Raw genomic sequence first — 22,473 nt, 5'->3', positions numbered from 1 at the left:
TCCTCTCTGCCACTCTAGAGTAAGGAGGTGGTAAGAAGCCACTGCCTTTCTTTATCTCAGTCTCACAGTCTGCAACGCTAAGTGTGGAGGCCTTCATTTTCTTTATAAAGAGATGGAGGTTCCTCATCCAGAGACTGGATGAGACTCTGGATGTCTAAGAAAGCAGATTATCAGCCACTTCATGCCTGAGGCTGGGGCTGGCCCAATGGATATAAGATCCTGAACTAGCAGGGCTTTCTAGGCTTTGGCCCAGAGATGACTTAGGTACTCCCTTGCCTTCTTTGTGCTTACTTGTGCTGAATCCAAACACACACACATCTGGGAGCAGTAGACATGACTGCACTACATTCTCTAGTGTTTCCTGTCTAATTGGTAGTCATCAACCACATGCCCTCACAGCTGCTTCCTGGTGTCTACGCTGTGCCAGCACATCATGTCCCCATCCAGTCTCTCCAACCCTGCCCCAAGTGACTGGCCTTTAGTGAACATTAAGCCTGGGCTGAGCCTGGGAAACACTTGAGTACCAAGAGTACATGTAAGCTCCACCCACAGGAGATGGTGAGGGCTTTATGGTTCGGGCAGGAGGGAGCCCACAGGACTAAGGACAGGAGAGCATGTAGGGGAGCAACTGGGGTTCTGTGATGGTTCCTTGTGATACAATCTCACTCATTCCCAGGTATTTTTCCTAGGGAAAATGATGGGGTGGGAAAGGAGGAGGAGAAGGAAGAGGAACAAGCCCAGAGTTTGCCATCAACAGATGATGGGGACCTAAGATTTTGTTCTACAGGGAAATGGCAAGCTGTACGATGGGCTGGAGAGATGGCCCAGGCCTCAGGGTTGCCCCAAACACAGGCACTTCTCTTTTGCTTAATGGTAAGCCCCAGATGTGATGCAGGGACCTAGAAAACCTCACTGAAGGAGGAGCTGAATTCCAGCTGAAATAAAACTTGCTTCTTCAGCAGGGAAGATGGGGTCTCCTTCAGAATAAACTTCCTCACAAGGACCCAGACAATACCTGCTTCGCCTCGGAGTGCCTTCTCCACCGCAACCCCTCTCTCCTCCAGCTGCCTCTGCTTTTCTTCCACCTGCTCTAGTTGCCGTTGGATGATCTGTCAAAAGATAGCAGTATGAGCACCTAACTTTCTTATCTCTAGTTTTCAGGAGGAAAACTAAATTGGGCAAACTCAAGGAGAGCAAGACAAGTTAGGTCGAGATGTTGGAAAGAGCTCTAGTCTGTGGGCTGCATCCCACCTGCATCCAAATCCCCCAGGGCCTTGTTACTTATCAGACTCTGGGCCCACTGTTGTAAGTTCCTGGTATATGAAAGCAGCTGTAGAAGATGCCAGCCCTCTCTAGAGCAGTTCAAGGGCAGGAGGGGAATGAAACTCCTGCAGGAAGCATTTAAGTACCAATACCTCAGAATTTCTTTCTTTTTTTTTTTTTTTTTTTTTTTTGACACAGGTGATTGAACTCAGGGGTGTTTTACCATTGAACTACACCTAGTCCTTTTTAATTTTTTTGAGTTGTTGAGGCTGGCTTTGAATTTGCAATCCTCCTGCCTCAGTCTCTCAAGTTGTTGGGATTACAGGTGTATATACTTCTGTGCCTGGTTACTTCAGATCTTTCTGAAAACAAGACTGCTAAAACACTGAACGGGTTACTTAGAAATCTTGTCTCTACAAGTTAAAAAAAAAAAAAGTATAGAATGGTCTAGATGAGGTCTTAAGACAGGCTGACACCTAGAGGATAACTCTAACCTCTCCCACAAAGTCCAAGGTCCATAGCAGGTCACAAACTATTTTTTTTTTTTTTTTTAGTACTGGGTATTGGACTTGGGTGCTTTACCACTGAGCTGTATTCCTAGCCTTTTAATTTTTTATTTGGAGACAGGGTTGCCCAGGTTGGCCTTGAACTTGTGATCCTTTAGCTTCAGCCTCCTCAGTAGTCAGAATTACAGGTGTATGACATTTTACCCAGCCATAAACTGACTTTTGACACTACTGCTTACAAATAAGACAACTAACTGACTATTCTAGAAACTCAAAGTGTAGCTTTTCCCTTTTTACTGATGGCTCTGCAAAGATGAGGCCATTCTATCTGCACTGAGCTGAAGGCACTTTGGGGCTATCATCTCAGATGACAGGGACACCCCATCTGCTTCTACTCTGCCTTCTTCACCCTCCCTCCTTGTGGATAGGGGTCACCTGGGTGTACATGAAGACATGCCACTTGGTTTTCCACCTGTGTGTTTTGTCTGTCTCACTGTCTATGGTTGTACCTGGGCTCGGTGGAGCCGCTTGAGCTCCTCCTGCTTGGCCTGTCTCCGAGCTGCCTTCTGCACACGCCGGGTCAGCTTGGCATTCAGCTCCTCCTCTGTGTAGGTTCTTGGCTAGAGGGAATGAAAGAGATCTTCTCAGTTAGGTATGAGATTAGTTTGTGCAGCAGTCTGGCAAGGGCATGGAGTAGACTGTCCCCTAAGTGGGAGCTGGTTGGTGGCTGGCATACATCAGTGTGAAGCTCCCCAGCTGCAGCTTGACCAGAGACTTCCCTGGCACCTTTCCCTGTTGGAGCTCCAAATGCTACAGGACACATCTAAAGACCCCCAAGGTGAGACATGTCCCCTCTGTGATAAGGAAAGGAGGCTGAGTGGGGACGATGTATTAGAAGATACAAGTATTAGGAGGCTCCTTTAACATTGGGATCACTTTTCTTGTTTCCTATTTGTCTACACTTTTTAAAAAGACCTTGTGGGAGTGAAAAATCTCAGTAAAATATTTCCCAAGCCGGGCTGGGGATATAGCTCAATTGGTAGAGTGCCTGCCTCACATGCACAAGGCCCTGGGTTCAATCCCCAGCACCACGAAAAAAAAAATTTTTTTCCCAAGCTTCCTACTTCGGAAGCATACAGTGGAAGGGGAAAAAAGAGAAAAATTGGGATCCTTTTATTTTCTTGTTTGAAATCAAAACCACTTTCTTCAGACGAGTGCTATTCATGAGGTTCTTTTAAGAACATCTGAGGGCTGAGGTTGTGGCTCAGTGGTAGAGTGCTTGCCTAGCATGTATGAGGCACTGAATTCAATCCTCAGCACCACATAAAAATAAATAAAGATCCATTGACAACCACAATTAAAAAAAAAAAAATCTGAACTAGAAAAAACAGGAATGCTTCTATTTTAAGATTTTAAGTCTGGGGAAACCCCAAACTAATATAGGCCAAAGAAGGAACTGTGGAGGTGATGGCCTCTGGGGATTGCATAGGCAACAGTTGCCACAGAAAGAAAGGGAGGAAGTGGCCCAGTCAGGTGGTTGTGGCTAGTGCCATCAAGAATGGAGGAGGTGACTGGGCAAATTCAGTGCAGGATGAATGCTATGGAGAGTTTCCCACGCTTTGCATAAATACTGGGCAATCCCCAAGAGGTACATGTTGGGAATCTGCCTTAATTGACGAGGCCATCTGTATCAGTTCTTTAAAAAAAAAAAATCAAAAGTCAACCAACCCCGCCACCCCCCCCCAAAAAAAAAACCCAAAAAATAAACTAGGAGATTTTATAGACTTTAAAGAAGGCTTCAAAATTCAACTCAGGGTCCAGACTCTTTGTTTCTCCTCTAAGAGCTCTAAAGACAGTGGAGTGTCACATGAAGAGGCAATAGGCAGTCCTTAGGACAGCTGTGGCATTCTAGCGCCCTGGGCAGCTCAGGTCTCTGTCCACAGAGCTGAGGCAAACAACCCCTCTTATTGGGGTGCCCAGACCCACAGGGGCAGCTCTGACTCCCACCCAGGCAACTGGAGCATTACCACATGCACTCCAGCCAGTGAAGAGTAGGCGTGTCTTATCCTTCTCCTCCCTCCTGACAGCTAAAGGAAGTCTGGTTGCTACAGCTACATGCATGTATGAACACAGTTAGTGAGGGTGTGGCCACTGGGCCTGGGATCAGGTTGCTCTGGGTGGTTAATCACAGACAGGCATGCAATGAGGACCAGCCAGCGGGAATGAGATACTACCTTTGATGAATAGGATCTCCTGAATGCCAAGGCGTGTGGTACATAAATCGACTTTTAAGGGGATGGCAACGGAAAACAAAACAGAATAGTAATGACAATGATGATTAAAAAAATTAAAATGGAACACAGAAATGGAGTAAAATCAGAAGTTTAAAACAAACATACAAGACTTAAACACATGATTATTTTCCACAAGGTCACACAGGACTGTGTGAGGAGGAACCTGCATGTATAGACTCTAGCAGCTACATCTGAGTGAACACTGGTTTTGAGTAAGACTGGGGTTCACTTTTCTACTGAGTAGAAATAGCTTCTCTACCACCCCCCAAATCTTCTCTTGTCTCAGTATCCCTTGTGTGAAGGTCAAAACTGTTTAAAACTATGACCATAGGTTCCATTTCTCCTTCAGTAACTCATTTGTTTGTGGAAATTTAGAACACTTCCTGTTGTTCATGGGTGGGGGTGGATGGGGGAGATTCCTGATGTCAGACGCAGACACAGAGGAAAACGAGGCACTGAACCTCATACCTTCTCCCAAAAAGTTCTCTCCTGGCATGTTCCTAAACAGTAACATGTGGGTTCACAGTGTATCACCCAGTTGCCCTGGGACAGGGGACATGGGTTACTTCTTGATTATACCTGTGAAGGGAACTGAAATAGCGTAAATCCCTGTTATTTGCCAAAAGTACTTCAGATAGCTATGTTAACCAACCTCTTTTTACTCCACTAAATATTGAGTGGAGCTGCTCACAGTGCTGGGGTCAGTTAAATTTGCTCTTCTGGTTTTCTTATCAGTTGTAAATTAAATAGTTAAAAGGCCATCAGGGGCCAGGGAGGAAGGTGGCTTGAGTATGATAGCCCACAGGATAAGGAGATTCTGAGAGCAACAGGAAGGCCTGCAATGCCCTGCTGCCTGTGCTGCTTCTACTGGTCACTCACAGGCATGACATAGTGGGGACCCACATTTCACATGCATATTATCCTGGAAAAGAATGGATTTGCCTCTGAGAATAGACATCTTGCCTCAGACTCACTCACTTTTTCCACAAAGTAGATTGAGTGGAAGCATTTCATTATTAAAATCAGGCTAGTTTTAAAAAGGGAAAGGACAGATGATGTCCCTGAATAGCATGGGAAAAACTCATAGGATTATGTAACTACACCCTAAAGAACAGCATGGACATCTGTACCTGGCTGTTATAAATATTGTGAGGATGGGGCAGCAGCATTCTTCTCCGTAATTTACCCAGTTTTGGGACTGGTACCATTCTAGAATGAAATCATGACAGTTTTCATGTGCCCAAGAGATTAAGGTCATCCACAAGAGCTGATAGTGTGGCTATGAAACAGGAAGAGGGCTATTGGACAGCAGGCCTAGCACCCTCTAATGGCCCAGGGTGGCCAAGAGCAGCTGTGTTAGTTGTATTTAAAGTCAGAAGGAAGCAAAGAAAAGAGGTTCAACATGAGTTATTTCTTTTTGGCAGGGCTGTAGGTGGTTAACAAAAACCCTGCATTTTTTTTTTTTTTTTAACAAAAATACAAGTTATTTTTAGTGTTTTTTTTTTTTTTTTTTTTTCAAACTATCAAAAAACCCAGCCACTTGCTTCACCAGTGTTTTGCTCAGGGATGTGTCTGAGATACAAGAGAAGCTACCTCCTCCATCTCTACTGCACGGGGGCTCTGTGGCTGGGAGGCTGGCCTCCCATTTTCACTTTCAGTTCCCTTGCTCCCCATACTTCTTATTCTGAAAAATTTCAAACCTACAGAAATGTTGAAAGAAAATAAATAAATACCTGAATACCTATCACTTAGATTTTCCCAATGTTAACATTTTACAGCATGTTTCACAGGCATATGTGTATGTATGTAATCTTTATATTACACGCATACATACCTTTTTTGTTGTTATTATTGGTACCGGGGATTGAATTTGGGTGCTTTACCATTGAGCTACATCCCCAGTTCTTTTTTTTTTTTTTTTTAAATTTGTGGTGCTGGGGATTGAACCCATGTGAGGCAAGCACTCTACCAACTGAAATATATCCCCAGCCCTTCTTTTCTGTTTTTGAGGACAGAGTCTTGCTAAATTGCTGAGGCTGGTCTTAAACTTGTGATCTTCCTGCCTCAGTCTCCCAAGGTGCTGTGATTACAGGTGTTTGCCATAGCACCTAGCTATAATCTTTTCTTTTTCTGAATCATTTGTAGATGGGATGCCATAAACCTTGACCTTGAAAAATTTTAGCATGTACTTTCTCCTAAAAACAAACATGTTCCTACTTGCAAGGAACCTGATGTTGATTGGATGATACTACACTGTTCATGATCTAACTGTTCTAAAAATATCCTTTATAAGCTGTTTTTAGTCTGCCTTAGCATCCACGTCTTGAAAACATGGTGACTGCTCTGAGTCCAGTTCCACATCATGGCAGGAGCCAGGTTAGCAGCCTCCTAGGCCCTGTCTTGTCTTCCACATTCCCTATGTGACCTCTAGTGAAGGGTCCTAAGGGTATGCCTGGTATGTGAGGTCTCCAGAGCTCTGTGGTTCTAGGAATCTATAATGGGGTCCTTGACTTGCTCATAAGAACAGGAAAGTGAGTTCTTTTGTGCCTAGTGCCTGCAAGGCCCCAGAAAAATCTGTGGTCAATGGGAGGTGGAACCCAGATGATGGCCTTGGCATAGCCAAGTGTGGGAAGTCTACTAATCAGCATTCTGTCAGCATCTTCATTAATTTGTGGAGAAGCAGTGGAGAAACTTGACCATAATAGCAATTACAGCTGAATGTTTTTGACCAACATGACATGAAGTATCTGAACATCTACACAGTCATCATGGAGGTAAAGGGAAAAATTCTTTCTTCACAGACCCCTTCAAGAATCCCAAGACAGGGCTGGGACTGGGGCTTAGTGGTAGAGCGCTTGCCTAGCACGTGTGAGACACTGGGTTTGATTCTGAGAATCACATACAAAAATATTAATCAAATAAAGGTCCATCAACAACTAGGAAAAAAAAAAAAAAAAAACGAATCTCAAGACATCATCTATTCCCAGTGTGGTGATGTGTTTAGAGACCCACATGCAAATCCAGAAGCAATCCTCGGTTCAAAACCAAGATTGATGTCTGGGAGACCTCAACAGCGGGGTACTCAACAGGAGGCACATAAATTGAAGACTCAAGGGAAAATACACAAGACTCCTAGGACTTCACTCAGTGCTGGCCTGGAAGTGATAATATGAGGCCTAACTCTGCAGATGGGTGGAGTAGGAGGAGATGACTGTCATTTTAGGTGTTTTTCTAGGATAATGTAGAAAGAGCTGATGCAGTCTTAGAGACAAACACATCAAGAATGAGATGAGAAGCTGACCATCTTTCTTCTGTTTGCCAAGTTATTATGAATATTATTTATTATTTTTTGATACTGGAGATTGAGCCTAGAGGTACTTTACCTCTGAGCTACATCTCTAACCTTTTTTATTTTTTATTTTGAGACAGGATCTTACTAAGTTGCTGAGGCCTCACTAAATTGCTGAGATTATAGGTATACACCACTGTGCCTGGCTCAGTTTGCCAAGTAATTAAGAACTGAATCTGGCTGGGAGGAGGAACCTGGAAGCAGACTACAGAATTCATCAGAGAGGCACAGTACCACCATGGTCTTCCTTGGTTGGTCTACTGGCTAACAGTTTAAAGTTTTCAGTGAAGAGGGCGGTCTCAAGCCCAATTCCCAAAAGGTCTTGTCAAAAAAAGCACATGATGGGCTGGGGTTGTGGTTCAGTGGTAGAGCACTTGCCTAGCATGTGTGAAGCACTGGGTTCTATTCTCAAAACTGCATATAAATAAATGAAAAAAATAAAGGTCCATTAACAACCAAAAACATATATAAAATAATTTAAAAAGAAAAGCACATGATATTCTGGGGTAAATTTCATTCAAAATGGGAGGTAAGGAGCAGTAGGGCTTTCACCCTGGAAAGGAGTGGGGGACATGACAGGACTAAACAGAGAGCAAGGGGTAGCTGGTTTCACACAAAGCATCACTGCCCCTGTCTTGCTGCTAAGGCCTTTATGGATCTTAGTTCCCATATAAACACTGTTGTTGTCACACAAATGCCCCACAGAACTCTCTCTAATTCTCCCTCCTCCAACTTCACTGTATCTAGACAAAGCTATAGTAGTCCTTGAAAATTAAAAAAAAAAAAAAAACCTAAATGAGCACCCAAAGGAAGTCAGTGATGAAGGGACTTTGCACATAGAGAACTTTGTTTCTCAGGAGAGCTGAATACCTCCTATCCCCTGGAGCAGCCAGAGGGCCCCTGTCAGACCTAGCACATACCCAAGTTAGTTTCCAGGATCAGTTCTTAAACAGGAAAACAAACAAACAAACAAACCCCTCTCTAATTAACAAATCTACCAAGCAGGCAGGATGATGAGGCCCATGCCTGAGTGAGCAACCTGGTCCTACCTTCTGTCCCAATGCCTGATGCTCTATCCCAGCCTCCATGACCTTGGAGTGTAAGAAACCCTTGTCCCACTGACTGGCCCTGACAGATACTGGTCTGCATAGGATTGCTGAGGAGAGAAAGAACAGGCAGTGCCAAGCTCTTTCCTAAAGGCAAAGTGAAGGTGTCCACAAGGAATGTCTCCAGCCTCCTTCACATGAACTGAATGAGGAAACTCTTGCAAGGGAAGCAAATACCTGCCTTTTCATTTAAAAGGACTGAGGAAAGACTCCTTTTGTGGCTCTTCTTCTGACCCTGGTCTGGGCTCAGCGATCCACTGTCTGCCTGCTGGGAAATCACAGGAATGCACTCCCTCTCCATGCTGGATTTAGATTGGCTTTCCCTGTTTTCTACCTTACCACAGGCCAAGAGTTGCCAGGTCCCCAAAGCCCCTCCAGTGATTGGACCCACCCACCTCTCGCCTGGACTTCTGGGAAGACCTCTCAAGGATGTCATCACTGGAGAGGTCTGAGTCCTCTGAGAAACTCAACTGGCGCCGGAGTTGCAGCTCTGTGGGGTAAAAAGAGGCAGTGAGGGAAGTGACAATGCTGTTTTCCATGCTCATTTAAGCGGCTGGGCAGATCAGCTAAAGGTTTGGTTTCTAGTTTAAGTGATTTTCCTCTTACACTGGGGTGCAATGAGCTTGGGTGCTGATGCTTGTTCCTTCAGGGGCAGAGCCACCCTGGAGAGGTGACAACTCTGTACATCTGCCTGGGACTACCAGGCAAGAGTGCCCTCTGCTCCACTCAAAAGCAGGCCCACCTTTGGGGTACGTGACTTTAGGAAGGGTACCAACTTCCAAAGACTACCCTACCTAGTTTCAAGCTGATTTTAGAGTTATTTCATGGAGTGGGAATAACCTCAGGGTACTCATGGTTCAGTTCCCTTCTCTCTTAAGAACCTCTAGTTAATCAGCATGTGAAAGTGGATCTTTTGAGAACAAAATGACCCAAGAATGTTCTCCTTTTTTTTGTTTGTTTGTTTTTTGCAGTGCTGGGGATTGAACCCAGGGCCTTGTGCTTGTGAGACAAGCACTCTATCGACTGAGCTATATCCCCAGCAAGAATGTTCTCCTTACACTCTGTCCTATGAAGGTCCCTTTGCTGCTGATGTACCTGCTCTAACGATAGGAGACATCCTGTGCTTCCCAGAGTCCACAGTAGCACCACTGGATGGGGTGCTGGAGCAGGACTTCTCATCGCCCTTCTTCTTCTTGTCCTTCTTATACCCAGAAAAGACTGATTTCCACAAGGACTTGGGTTTGGTGGCTGCTTCCTCCAGAAGGCTTGAGCTGGGTTTCTCTGTGGGTCGGCCCTCCCCTTTGGGCTTCTTCTCTTTCTTGTTTCTGCGGGGGGAGAAGAGGGATGACCTCTTCTTGCTCTTCCCACTGGAGCCCTCGGAAGAAGTGACAGAACCATCTGGGCCCCCTGAGTCTGATGGAGGGGAGAGGACCTCCTCACTAGTGGCTTTGTGTTTCAGAGTGGGCTCCTCAGAGCCTCTGAGACCTGGGGGTTTGGAGGACTCAGTCAAAAGTTGTTTGCCCTGGGAGGGTGCTGAGGAAGCCTTGTGGGACTTGGAGGCCCCAGCTGCCATCTCCATCTCCTGCATCCTACTCAGCTGCTTGGCCATGGCATCTCTCAGTGCCTGGCTCTTCACAGACTTTTCCCGGGCTCGCATGCGTTCCTCGGCCAGCTCCTTGGCTTCTGGAGAGACCAAGGGCAGCCCCCTCTTCTGCAGCTGGGCACTACTCTCCAGAGAAGGCAGTCGCCCATTCTCTTTGGCCAGAGGTGGATGGAGGGCCCTCTCTGGGAGGGGCCAGCAGGAAGGGGGTGTGAAGAACTTTTCCTGCAGACTTGAGTTCTCAGTCTTGTCATCATAAGTGTCCTCCACGTCATCGGCAAAGGGGATTTCATCCACACTCTCTACAAATGACTTACGTACCTCCTCCCTGGGGGGTTGGGCAGGCTCTCGAGGGGGCCGCATAAATGTGGCGGGTGGGAGAGGTGGGATAACAGAGGTTTTGGGCTCAGTTTCTTTACGCTCAAATATCTGATAGGGCTTTCTTTGGAGGGTTGCGGGCTCCTCGTCTGGGGGTGGGGGTGGGGGTGGGCTTGAAGGTGGGGTGAGCATGGTGGAGTCTGAGGTGTTAAAGCTCTGGCTGCCCAAGGTCTTCATGTTGGAGGAACTGCCATGAAGGCCCAGGCCAGAGCTGCTGGACTGATCCCTCCTTTCCTCATGGGAGCTTCTCAGCTCCCTGTCAGATGGTGATTTGGGAGTCAGCAGGGAGGGTTGGTCACCATCTGACTTTGGCAAGCCCAGTCTTTTAGGAACAGGTGGAGGTTTCAGAAGACAAAGTCCTTCATCCTGAGGGGACTTCTCAACTGAAAAGGATTTTAGGGATACTGGCTTGAAGGCAGGCGAAGGGAGGCTGGACTCAGGCCCCTTCTTCCGCTCTACAGGTGTGAGTCCCAGGCTGCGGCGGATCTCGGCGCTCTTCATCCAAAACTCTTCCACCAGGTCACTCCGTTTCAGGGCTTCATCCACAGCAAGAGGGCTATCCAGTCTGTTCTTGGGATCACCTTGGCTCTTCATGGGGAGGGGGGTTAGAGGGGTGGAAGCTTTGGCTGGAACAGGCTGGAAGCGTATGGGGGACTCAGTGGGGGATGGGATGGTGGCCTCTGAGGAAGGCTGAGGCTGAGAGCAAATGGGGAGCTGGGTCGAGTGGGGTGCAGAAGGGGCCGCCTGAGCCACAAACTGTGAGCTCATAGGTGAGGTAGGTGTCCTTGGTTCTGGCAGAGATATCGGCTGTGACCGGATGGGAGGGGGTGCAGCCTTTTGATCCAGGGGAACTTCAGCTTTGGGCTTCTCTTTGGGGAGCAGAGGGTCAGAGAAAAGGTGCTCCTCAGGGGATTTCATCTTGGTGGCAACAGAGGCAAGTGGGACTTGGGGCCCCTACAGAAAAGGAAGACAGAAGATACTTAAAAACAAGCATTTTCATGGTCGACAACATCCTTTATGGAGCTTTCCTCTCAAAGGGCCTGTGTGTACTGAAATAAATTCCTCTCTCCAACGCTTTAGCTGTGATTCAAATAGCTCCAGGAAAACCTTCCTCATTTTCTGCTCTATTTGTCCAATTTTTAGAACCCCTATTAGTTTGATTTGAGCTTTCATGGTTTGGTTCATCTCAAACACACCCTATATTCTCTATCCACTGACATGAACAATGGCAGAAAAATACTAATGAATTTGGCTCTCACCCCAACCAGCAGTTCCCAAAGCTCCAAGATCCCTGACATGCCAACACAGGGGCATGAGATTTAAAATAGTTACTCAGTACAGACTGTTTTATAATCACATTGTCCTTCCCAGGAAGCTCAAAGATGCACACAGTCTATTACTGCACTATTTCAGCATCTCTCAAGGATAGTCTTGGCAAATTAGTGAGACTATCTTTAAATAAAATAATAATAATATAAAAGTTTAAGGACGTTGTTCAGTAGAGAAGTGCTTGTCTAGCATGTGCCAGGCCTTGGGTTCCACATCCAGTACAGTGAAGAAGAAAAAAAGAAAGAAAAAAAGAAAATCACTGAATCCTGCCATGCTGCCACAATCCAAAAACCCAGGTCCAGTGTCTTGGCCTACCATCCTAATCTGTAGTTCAGATGGTATTTAAATAGTTATACATTTATTTAATATAAAGAAAAAATATATAAAAATAACAGAATGAGTCAAACATCATTGCCCTATGTAAAGTATGATCACACAAATGGTATGCCTCTACTTCATGTACAACCAGAGAACAAGTTACACCCCGTTTGTTTACAGTAAAAAAAAAAAAAAAGAAAGAAAAAGAAAAAAAGAAAAATATATCTACTAAATATTACCTCAATTTGCCCATTCATCAGGAAGACTGAGTTAGAACCCTAGGGACACTCCTATTATATAGTGAACACAAGGAGTGAAAAATATTTAATTTTCCTCAGAATGGGGAGGAGTAGTTTACTTCACCTCCAGTTCTTGTAGGGCTCAAACCATGGGCCCTAAGACAGGAGTTACTATGTACCCTTGGTTCTATCAGCTCCTTGTCCTTCACAGTGAGACCCAAACACTTACCTCTGCCATGTGGCTGGATGCTGGGAAGGAAAGAATGGCTTGTTCCTGAGGGGACCGAATGGGGCTGGAGACTTGGGAAGGACCTGAAAAGAAGGGACACAGGATTTATAAGAGGAAACCAGCCCACCAGCTCCATTCATACTAAGAGGGTCCCCCAGGAAGTTCTGTGGAGGGTGTCACAGTGCATCTGGTTGACTGCTGAGGTAGGGAGAGCAGAGATTCAGCTGAACCAAAGCATGCTGTTTTTCTGGGTCTGCCCTTAGGCTGGTCTAGAAAAAACACCCCTCAGGAGTGAGAGGACTCCTGGACAGCACTTCCCCAAGAACAAGTTAGCACCTTCCCTCTGCTAGCACTCATGTCAGTATTCCTTTACATGTATAATCTGGGTCCCAAGCTTCGAGGTGGACCTTTTATTCTTCCATGGTCCCAAAGAACACAAAGAAAGGAACAGCTGGTTGAAGTCATTTGTAGGATAGGGCTGGGCCAACTGCAGGGCTGCTGTGCAATACCAGCTCTGCTCTAAAGGCCCTGACTCTGTGCCAGGCAGTATGCCCTGTGGCTCTTGAAGGCATTCTGGAAGCTGTTGTCTCTTGCTGGCAGCAGCAGACCTACCTCTCTCTTGTTGCACTGGTAAGGTAGATGGCTTTTCCTCCTCGTGCTCTGCTACCTTCAGCTCTAACTCTGCCTCTACTTCAGCCTGGCGTTGTAAGCGAAGTTCCATTTCAGCATCTGATGGGATGTCATCAGACCAATGCTGATCTGGCGGAGGGAGGGAGGACACAAATTGGTGCAAATCTTGAGCCAGGCCATGCTGCTTTGCTGTCTCTTACTCTCTCAGAGAATGGCCCAATGGTTGGATGGACACACGTGCACAGTGGCACAAGGCCTGGATTGGGACAGTGAGCCCTATTACTCAGAAACAGACCCTACCTTCTGAGAGTGCCTCCAAGAGACTCAGTCAAAGCACCCTCTTGAAGCAAGGTACACTGCCGTCTGCAGCGTGGGGTCTCACTGAAGCCTGTGGTGCTCCTGGCACCATGACACATGACAGGCGTGACAGGAAAAAACTTTTGGTTACACCTGTGGAGAGCAGGCCTTGCTTCCTGGACTTATCTTCCTTGTCCTTTCACCAGTCCTCAGCCCAGACCACAGACCAGGTCTGCCCTCCCTCATGATCTTAACCTCAACTTTTATTCTCATTTCTGTACAGCCTAGTCCCTGTTCTTTTTTGCCCAATGAGACTACAGTTCTTAAAATTCTTTAAAATATCCCTATCTCTCACTGCCAGAGGACAACTAATGGATTAAAGGCCCTGAATAAAGTCTGAAATTTGCTTAGCTCTCAACCACAGCTCAATGCACACAGGTTACACAGGAGATACAGCTTCTGGGTGGGTGAAAAAAGATAAGTGCAAGTCACTGGTGGAACAGAGAATGACCCTGGGGGCCAAATAGTTGCTGCCCTTGAGCTTTTGCTTTAGAGTAGATTGTTTTGAACATTCTTGAATTCTAACCACTCTGGCCCTGTCCTCCTGTGGGAAACAGGTAGTGTCCACAGTGGAGAGGGAGGTTGGGGCCCCATACCATCATCCAGCTCAGCACCAGTGTCCCCAGGGTCCCCATCCTCTGCTGCCTCCCCTTCTATCTCTGCTGGTTCCGAGTCCACATCTTCCTCCAGGTCATTCTCATCCAAAGGGGCTGTAAGGCAGAGGTATTCAAGGAAAGGAAGAAAAGGAAAGACAAAGAAAGGTTGTCTATGCAGGGGAAAGAAGGGTTACTATTCCAAGGGTAGTGACCTGATGGCCACAGGGAGAAGAGAAGGCCATTGGATGGATGTGGGGAGTGCTCTAAAAGCAGTGTGGGTGCCGAGAAGGGCCCAGGCCATTTCTCAATTTGGGTAGGGTCAAGTGGAAGGAGAAAAGCAGCTGAAGGCCTGGCCAGATTCCCTCTTCTCTCACACATTATCTGCTGTAACAGCCTCAAGTCCGAGATGGTCAGAGGGGAAATGTCACTGCCTAGGCCCAACAGGCACCCAAGAAGCTCCAGCAGTAATACTAGCTTCCACCTATCGGTGCTTATATTCCAGGTACTTTCCTGACCACCTCTCAAGTCAGGAGTCATTTAATTCTCACAATGATCCAATTAGAGGGATTGTTTTTAATGCCTACCTTTGAGGGAGAGGTCCCCACCCTTCCCACTGGCAGAAGCTGCAGCTTTTCTTGTGATAACTTACAGGAATATTTTGTTAAAGAATAAGGAGAAGGAACTGAAGAGATATGTAAAGTTCCTTTTTGGAGTCAAGAGTAGCCCTTTTGTGTTGCAAAATGAAGCAAGGCACTCATTCATTTCATTTCTCCTAAAGAACCAGTCTCTAAACACACATACCACTCATCCCAACCTCTGCACACTAAGAACTGGCATGAAGAGTGGACAGTAAGAGAGAGCAGTGAGGAAAGCAAAAGGGCTGTCTCACGGATGCTGAGACTGTCTCCTGAAACTGACAGCACCCATCTACCAGGGGTCCTCAGTGCTACTAGGGTTCCAAACACAATCACCCTTCATTCGTTCCTCAAGGGATTCATTTCAAGAAACAAAGTTATGCTTTGATTTGCATATGAGCCTGAGGTCGAGGCCTGAGGCCCAAGGTAGGGAAGGGAGCAGAGGCACTGGCTGTGGCACAGCTGGGATAAATTCCTTTAAAAAAAAAAATAGGGTAAATTCACTTTTTTTGTTTGTTTGTTTTGGTGGTGCTGGGGATTGAACCCAGGGCCTTGCGTATGCGAGGCAAGCACTCAAAAACTGAGCTATATCCCCAGCTCCTTTTTTTTTTTTTTTTAAATAAGGAAAAGAATGCACAAAATTCTTTTTTGTCCCATCCTAAGGCATGGGAGTACTAAACTCAGGTGAATTTCTTAAAAAGCTGAATTGAAAATGAGAGAGAACAGAACATTTAACAGTCATATGTCCTACAATGAATTTTTCTTTTCTACAGACCAATCTAGTGACTTCAGTCCAGTACCTCAGGATGTCAGAAGCAGAGTAGAGAAACAGTGCAAGCAGCCCTTTGAAGCTGCTGATAATGTGGTAGTTACCACATTATTTATTATTTATTATTATAAATTATTTATAAATAATAATAAATTATTATTTATTATTTATTATTTATTCCTTAATAATTCCTAGATGCAGTGGTGCATGCCTGTAATTCCAGTGTCTTGGGAGGCTGAGACAGGAGGATCACAAGTTCAAGCCAGCCTCAGCAACTTATTGAGGCCCTAAGCAACTTAGTGAGACCCTTCTCAAAATAAAAATCTAAAAAGGCTGGGGGTATAGCTCAGTGGTAAAGTGTCTCTGGGTTAAGTAAAATTCCTTAAGCTGTTTACTTACTGTTTTATGTATAACTTTTAAGACAGTGGTTCAAATTTAGTCTTTGGAGAATGATATGAAAGAGGTTTAGAATGAAGCAGACAGGCATCCCAGGGATGGTGGGCACTGTCCAGAATAAGTTAGAGGCTGGTGAACTGTGAATACCAAGCCCTTCCCTCTGATATACCAGAGCAACCAGCAAGCTGGCAATGCCAAGGTACTCTCCTGGGATGAGGGCATTTGCTAGAGAAAAACTACTCAATTGCTTCTACAGATTTGAGTGATCATATTGCTTTTGGCCATTAATGGAAGACAGCTCACCAAACACCAGGGAATGGAATTTCTGAGGCACAAACAAAAGCTCACCCAAAAGCACCAATCTCCTCTGGGCCCCTCCTCAAATTCGAGCTTCATAATTGGAAAGTCAGCTCATCATTGCACTATACCATATAAAGATCAAACAAGAAAAACAGACCAGACCGTGGGAACAGAACCTAGGTCCATCTAATAAGAGAGTCTTTTGCGTCTAACTTATTGGCTTAAATGAATATACAAGTGCCTAGTATTTAGGTGGTAGAAAAGACACTGTATACTTTTGCTGGCAAGTAGGCTGGAAGTAAGCACAAAGACCACTCCATAGAACTCCCCAGCTTTTCCCAATTCCCTGGATTGTCCTGCTCCCTTGGTCCCTCATGTGGTTCTCCTACTTGGAATTTGTACTAAGAAACCTCTGCTGTAGAATCAGAAGGGTAAGGGTCTATACTTCTTGAAGTACCTTGAAAAGAACAATTATCACATACATCAAAAAACAAACATGGGAGAACTATCAATGCAGCAGCAGCAGATACTGAGGGAGACGCAGCCTGAGCAATGGAACTGGCAAATGGAATCTAGGTTAAGATGAAGTGCAGGGTACTAGAAGCGGCCACACAAGTTGATGAGTCACACACTACAAAAGCCAGGATTTGCTGTTTATTTCAGGTGGCAGCTGGGAAGTGCCCCCTCCTCAGCCCTGTCCCACTGTCATAGGGATGCACACTAACTAGGGATACCCAGCAGCTCTTGCTTCTAGGGCTGATGACTCAGGGTCAGCTGAACCAGACATGTGATGGCATTCTTTCTCCTATACACTGGGAAGATCCCTCCTGACATTTATCTACTTTTCCTGCTGCTGGTGAAGACAATGGGTTGGACTGGTAAGAGTCACAGGCAACCGCTAAGGCCATGTTTCTCACATAGCAGGAAATGCTGCCTGCCCTTCTAAAAGTGTTGGCAAATGTGTGTCTTTGTTGTCATAAAGACTGGGCTGGGAATGGAGACAGCACATTTGGAAGGCAGAGGCCAAGGATGTTAAACATCCTACAATGGAAGAATAGCCTGCCCCAAATTCAAGTAGACCCCTCACTGAGAAACGTTTCCAGAAAAGATTTCGGAAAAACAACTGAAGTTTCCCAATTATCTCTTGGCCTAAATACTTGAAGAGACACCTGTAGCTCAGTATGGTGATCTAACTGATGTCCTGGTTGTACCCTTCTCCCTTAGCTGAATAATACCTACCAGTCCTCTTGGATAATTCTTCATAAATGCCCTGTGCCCCTGAGTCTTGAATGTTTCATTCTCTGACACTTAGGTAGGTTTGTGGAATTTTATCTGATCTCTCTGCTTTCACACTCAACTGCTATCTATTTTTTACAGAATTAATAAACATCGGTGCAAAAAAAGGTTCCTTCAGCTTTGGTTATTATATCGCACCTCTATTAATAGAACAAAGTCCTGTCTCCAGTAATGCTTTCCTCTAATCTGCCCTGAAGAATGTAGGATGCACTTCTGGTCCATGCAAGGATGGGCTGCCTGAGTGAGGCATGCATGTGCCCCCACCCGCGCCTCTGGCTCCACCCTCACATGCACCAGCGATAGGACCAGAGTTCTAGTGTTAAGGCACCAGCAGAGTTGCCTAAAGAGAAAGGTTATGGTGAGTGGGGAAAGATCAAACATCACCAGACTACCTCCGGAGACCGTCTCCAGCCAGGCCTGCACTGCTGCACGGCGTATGGAAGGAAGGCCAGGCACTGAATTTAAAACAGACAATAAATACAAAGTTACACACCAGTAAGCATTCCCAGCGAGGAGAGCTGTGGTCATTCCTAAAGTCCAAAACAGAAGAGAAACTGAGAAGAGATTGGCCCGTCTGGCATGGATGAGGGTTAATGATCCACCGTTACCCTGTGATGGGTACTCAGGAAGAGGAGAGAGAAAAACAAGAGAAGTTGCAGGATGCTCCTGATCCAATGCCGTGGCTCAGCCTGGTGCCCTGGTCAGGAGGGTCCTCACATCAACTTCAGCAAAGGTTCTGGATATCTAAAGTGCTGCAAAACCTGTTAACAGGGGCTGGTCTTGCCTACAAGGGAAGATTTGGGGCTGGGAGGATGAAATAGTGCATTTAAGGCTAAGTTTTATGAGGGCAAGGAAGCATCCCTTTTGTATACCCAGAGCCTTGAAGGGTGTGTGGGTCCTGAATGAATATGTGAAGCTACATGAGCCAGACAGAGGAGATGACACCAAGAGTCCATATATGAAAGATGGGTAGCTGAGGGGAATGATATGCAGTCAATGCATCCCTCAACAGTCCTTTGTTTTCTATTATTGATATTCCTTAAAAGAAGCCAGACACCAGGTGCAGGGGCATGCAGCTGGAACCCAGCTGCTCAGGTGACCAAGGCAGAAGGATTACTTGAGACCAGGAGTTGGAGACCAGCTTGAGCAACATAGTGAGACCCTGTCTTAAAACAAAACAAAGCAAAAACCACTGAATAAGGTATGTTTTCATCTTATTGGGAAACACAGACCAACTCACCTAAAACCTGGAATTGAAAATGATGCAGTTAATTTAGAGGCCTCCCTGATATATACCACTTCTTAATTTTACTTCTAAATATGCTCCCCTCTCCCCTTTCTGTCATACACAGTCACACTCAGACACACTCCATGAGGAAAGCACCAGCAGGTTCTATAGAGTGGACAAAGAAGACCCCAGTTAAGAAATATGGGGGATAGAAAGTGAATTCTCAGTTTTCCTCAGGTCAGGTTCAGTTTATTATTTTGCATTAATGGAAAAAAGCCTGCAACCTCTTAATCCACAGAGAACTTTACATATCCTCAAATGGGAGTCAAGGACACTTGTCCTAACAGCAGAAAAATGTAATGTTTTTTTGGGTTTGACTTTTGATCAAAATGGGAGGCTTTGGTCTTAGCAGAAAGGTTCTCTTACAGAAACAGGAAAGGATGCAGGGATGAAAGGTGCTGATAGCAGCATGTGGGATCCTGGTCTTGGAGCAGTTACCTCTAGAAGTGGAAGATTCAGAGGTTGGGACCATTCTCTCTTCCTCCTCTTTCTCACGAATGTGGGTCCAGTGCACATCAGCCTGGATCGCCAAGGGATCCGCTGGATTTATTATCTGCTGTAGCCTGTGGTTCCCAGCTAGTGCGCCAGGTTTAAGGGATGGAGGAGATGAGAGGGAGGATGGAAGGGGAAAATAAACAGTCAGGAAAGAAGGGAATAAAACATCACAGGAAAGGAAACAGAAAGAAAAGTTAATAGTATTTGCCAGAAACAGTCTGAATAGAAAGAAGTAAAAATCAAGAACATGTGCTCACACGCATGTAACTTCTACTCATTCAGTTTGGATTAGTCATTTTGAACTTCATATGTACTATTAGTTTCAGTGAAGAGAACTGCACATTCCAACTCCAAATGCAGATTCTGATGCTTTTTTCATCATTTTAAATGTTTTTCTGAGGGATCCAAATGCCAAGGTGGAGAAAAAGCAAATGACAAACTGACCTCCGAAGGGCCATTCCTCCAGGGGTATAAGGACTCAGGTTCATTACCTAACACAGCGTGAGACCCTCTAGGACACACCATTCATGCCCCTTCTGTTGAACATACAGCAAGGTGCTTACCACCACCTGCTAAGCTGACCAATTCTGAAACTTAAGCCAAGTGACAACAGAAAGGTGGGATGGCACAGTGCCATTCTGCCACAAGCCAGTCAACTCATACAGGACAAAAATGTACTATGATGGTGTTGTAGTTTTTGTTATTTGCAGCAAGAGCTTCTGCTAGAGAGAAAAAGCCCTTTCTGTAAGAGATCTCCCTCATGCTGCATGCTGGGTCTTCCAGGGACACAGATGTTGGAGAGGATGGAGTTAGGATAGGCAGCAGCTCAGGGAAGAAGCGGAACTCTATCTTGTGAAGTCTCCAAATTCCAGGAGTTTAGGGGTAGGGATGAGATACCCACCTCTTTGCTCCCCAACCCCATCAAAGCTCCTTTCCTTAAAACTCCATTTGGTACCCTGCTGATCCCTCTGGACATGAGACCTGGTTTCTCTGTTAAATGAAAACTCACAAGTGGTCCCTTCAGCTCATTCCTGCTGACAGAGCCTATGGAATCCCTATACACTCCCTGCCCTGTGGGATCCCTAACATTAAGGTTTGGATCATGCCACACAGTTGGGTTAAGATAAAGGGATAGCTAGAAACTTGGAAGGAGGGGATACTACAGAAGGAAGGATGACTATTCAGGCAGTAAGAGCAGGTACCATGGATCTGAAGGGCTCTGGGGTTCCTAACAGGAGCTAGTGTCTATCTGGAGTATATGCCATCCCTTTGTTCAATAATCTAACTGGACAACCTGGCTTTGGTTTCATGACAACCTCTGATATGGGCTGGAAGAACCAATAAGATCACCAGTGTCGATGCTGACCTATGTTATCATATGTGGGGCATTAGCCCCTCATGGGCTCCCTTACTGGAGTTGCTGGTTTCTATAGATTCAAGGACTATTTGCAAGGTCAATTTATCTGCCTTTATGGTGCTGGAGGGCGCTGAATTACAGCAAAGCCTCCAAGCAGCTTGGTCTTAGGCCTGGGGAAGATAAGTCAAAAGGAAAGAGGCAGAGCCTTTCTTTACCTTCTAAGCAACAAGGGAAGAGAGTGAGTCTTCTCCCTGAGTAATGTTCTGCTTCCTGTTAACATATGCAGCCTTGGGGATTTATCAACAGCATGAAGCCAATACTTCTTCCTTTCTCAGAGAAATGTTTAAAGGCACCTGTGGTGGTGGTGAGAGAAGAGCTGTGGCCGCATTGTGAGAGTTTCTGCATTAGAGAAGAAACTGAATCTTAACTGGATAAGGATAAATTGCAGAAAAACCCACAGGGATGGAAATGGGACCATTATTCCATTTCTGGAATATGTTATTCTCTACTTTGGGAGGGCTGGGCCCAGAGACAGGTGCCCAGCTAGATTTGTGCAAAGACTGTGAACATAGCTCTAAAAAGCACAGATATTTTCACGTGGGACCTGCTCTTGTAGGCAAATCTTGGATGGCTGCGAGGGAGCCAGGGCAGAAGGTGGGCAAGGGGCAAAGTGGGTACCTTTACGTGTACCCGTTTCTTCTTCCTTTGAGAGATGCTGGAGCCACTGGCCTTGCAGGAGTTCTCTGTCCCAGGGGCAATACTCCCCTTCTACAGCAGGGGGAGCCAGACACCCACAAACAGCATCAAGAATCCCGCAGGGGGACAAATGGAGAGACAAGGGATCGGAAAGGAGGAAAGAGAATAGAGAGCACAGTTATCTTCAGTGGCAAGACAGTAGCATCCTGTCACTGCCTACCCAGGTGTAGAAGTCCTCTGCCCAGAAGACACACTCCAGGCTGGGAATACCAGGAAACGTCTAGAGTTTGACTAAATATTTTGCTACATGTATTTCTAGTTAAGGTCCCAGTTCCCTATAGGTCTGGTCTTGACATTAGGTCCAAGTCCAGGAGGTTAGTCTTCATGAGGGGAAGGTGGACTAAACTCTTCTGAAAATGAAACAAGCTTTGACCCTAAGCCGTGTTGGACCTAAAAGTCACTAAGCAAAACCATCACACTGAGATAATGAGGCAAACAAAATACCTCCCTCCTGCACCAACTACCTCCTCCAACTAGGGGAACATGGAGGCAGCTCTGGGCTAGCATGGCTCTGCAGCCATAGCAGAATGAGAGGACTCATACTCCAGGCAAGGCCTAGCTCCTTCTTGCGCAGACTACCCGTGGCTCATAAAAGAGATGGGTTGGAGAGTGCAGGTTGTAGCATGCTGCCTTGTGAGTCCTGGCCCAGACTTGGTCTCCACCTTCAGAGGGGCAAGTACAGGAGGATTGGGAGAGAAGATCCACAGCGAAGTTTCTGAGGAAATGTCCTGACCCTGACCACTCATGTCCACGGCCTCATGATCAGGGACTGCTATCTTGTCCCCACCATCTCGTTATGGCTATCTTGAACTGCATAGCTCTCTGGGGTCTGGCTGATGAACCACAGCCCTTGTCTAGGAAAGGCTTACACATTGTGATATCAGAGGAAATGGCCCCTGGGATGAGCCTGGGCACTGAGCACATTGAATTTCAGTAGAAGCAGAGATTATCATGTATCAACTCTACTGTGTCCACACTGTCCAGAAT

At 45.9% G+C, this 22,473-nt stretch overlaps 1 protein-coding gene across 13 annotated transcripts in view; it reads right to left on the bottom strand.

Annotated features, from left to right (window-relative positions):
- Mical3 (microtubule associated monooxygenase, calponin and LIM domain containing 3) overlaps nucleotides 1-22,473 on the bottom strand; it is a 194,980-nt gene that overhangs the window by 19,651 nt on the left and 152,856 nt on the right. For 8 of the 13 annotated variants that reach the window (XR_007108323.1, XM_047549504.1, XM_047549505.1 and 5 more), the window contains 11 exons: nucleotides 21,409-21,498; nucleotides 19,317-19,454; nucleotides 17,983-18,045; nucleotides 14,195-14,308; nucleotides 13,224-13,370; nucleotides 12,612-12,694; nucleotides 9,614-11,450; nucleotides 8,914-9,008; nucleotides 4,004-4,054; nucleotides 2,279-2,389; nucleotides 1,016-1,109 (listed from right to left, as the gene is read on the bottom strand). Coding sequence is in view for 12 of the 13 variants with exons in the window: in XM_047549504.1 (XP_047405460.1) it covers nucleotides 1,016-1,109; nucleotides 2,279-2,389; nucleotides 4,004-4,054; nucleotides 8,914-9,008; nucleotides 9,614-11,450; nucleotides 12,612-12,694; nucleotides 13,224-13,370; nucleotides 14,195-14,308; nucleotides 17,983-18,045; nucleotides 19,317-19,454; nucleotides 21,409-21,498 (2,823 nt within the window). In the remaining variant the exon portion in view is untranslated. The remainder of the gene's footprint in view (nucleotides 1-1,015; nucleotides 1,110-2,278; nucleotides 2,390-4,003; nucleotides 4,055-8,913; nucleotides 9,009-9,613; nucleotides 11,451-12,611; nucleotides 12,695-13,223; nucleotides 13,371-14,194; nucleotides 14,309-17,982; nucleotides 18,046-19,316; nucleotides 19,455-21,408; nucleotides 21,499-22,473) is intronic. The other 5 variants (XM_047549508.1, XM_047549511.1, XM_047549506.1 and 2 more) reach the window with 5 other exon arrangements.

This window comes from Sciurus carolinensis, chromosome 4, assembly GCF_902686445.1.
Source record: "Sciurus carolinensis chromosome 4, mSciCar1.2, whole genome shotgun sequence".
Classification (NCBI taxonomy): Eukaryota; Metazoa; Chordata; class Mammalia; order Rodentia; family Sciuridae; genus Sciurus; species Sciurus carolinensis.
The sequence above is the reverse complement of the archived record's forward strand: the minus strand, read 5'-3'. Positions and strand labels throughout refer to the sequence as shown.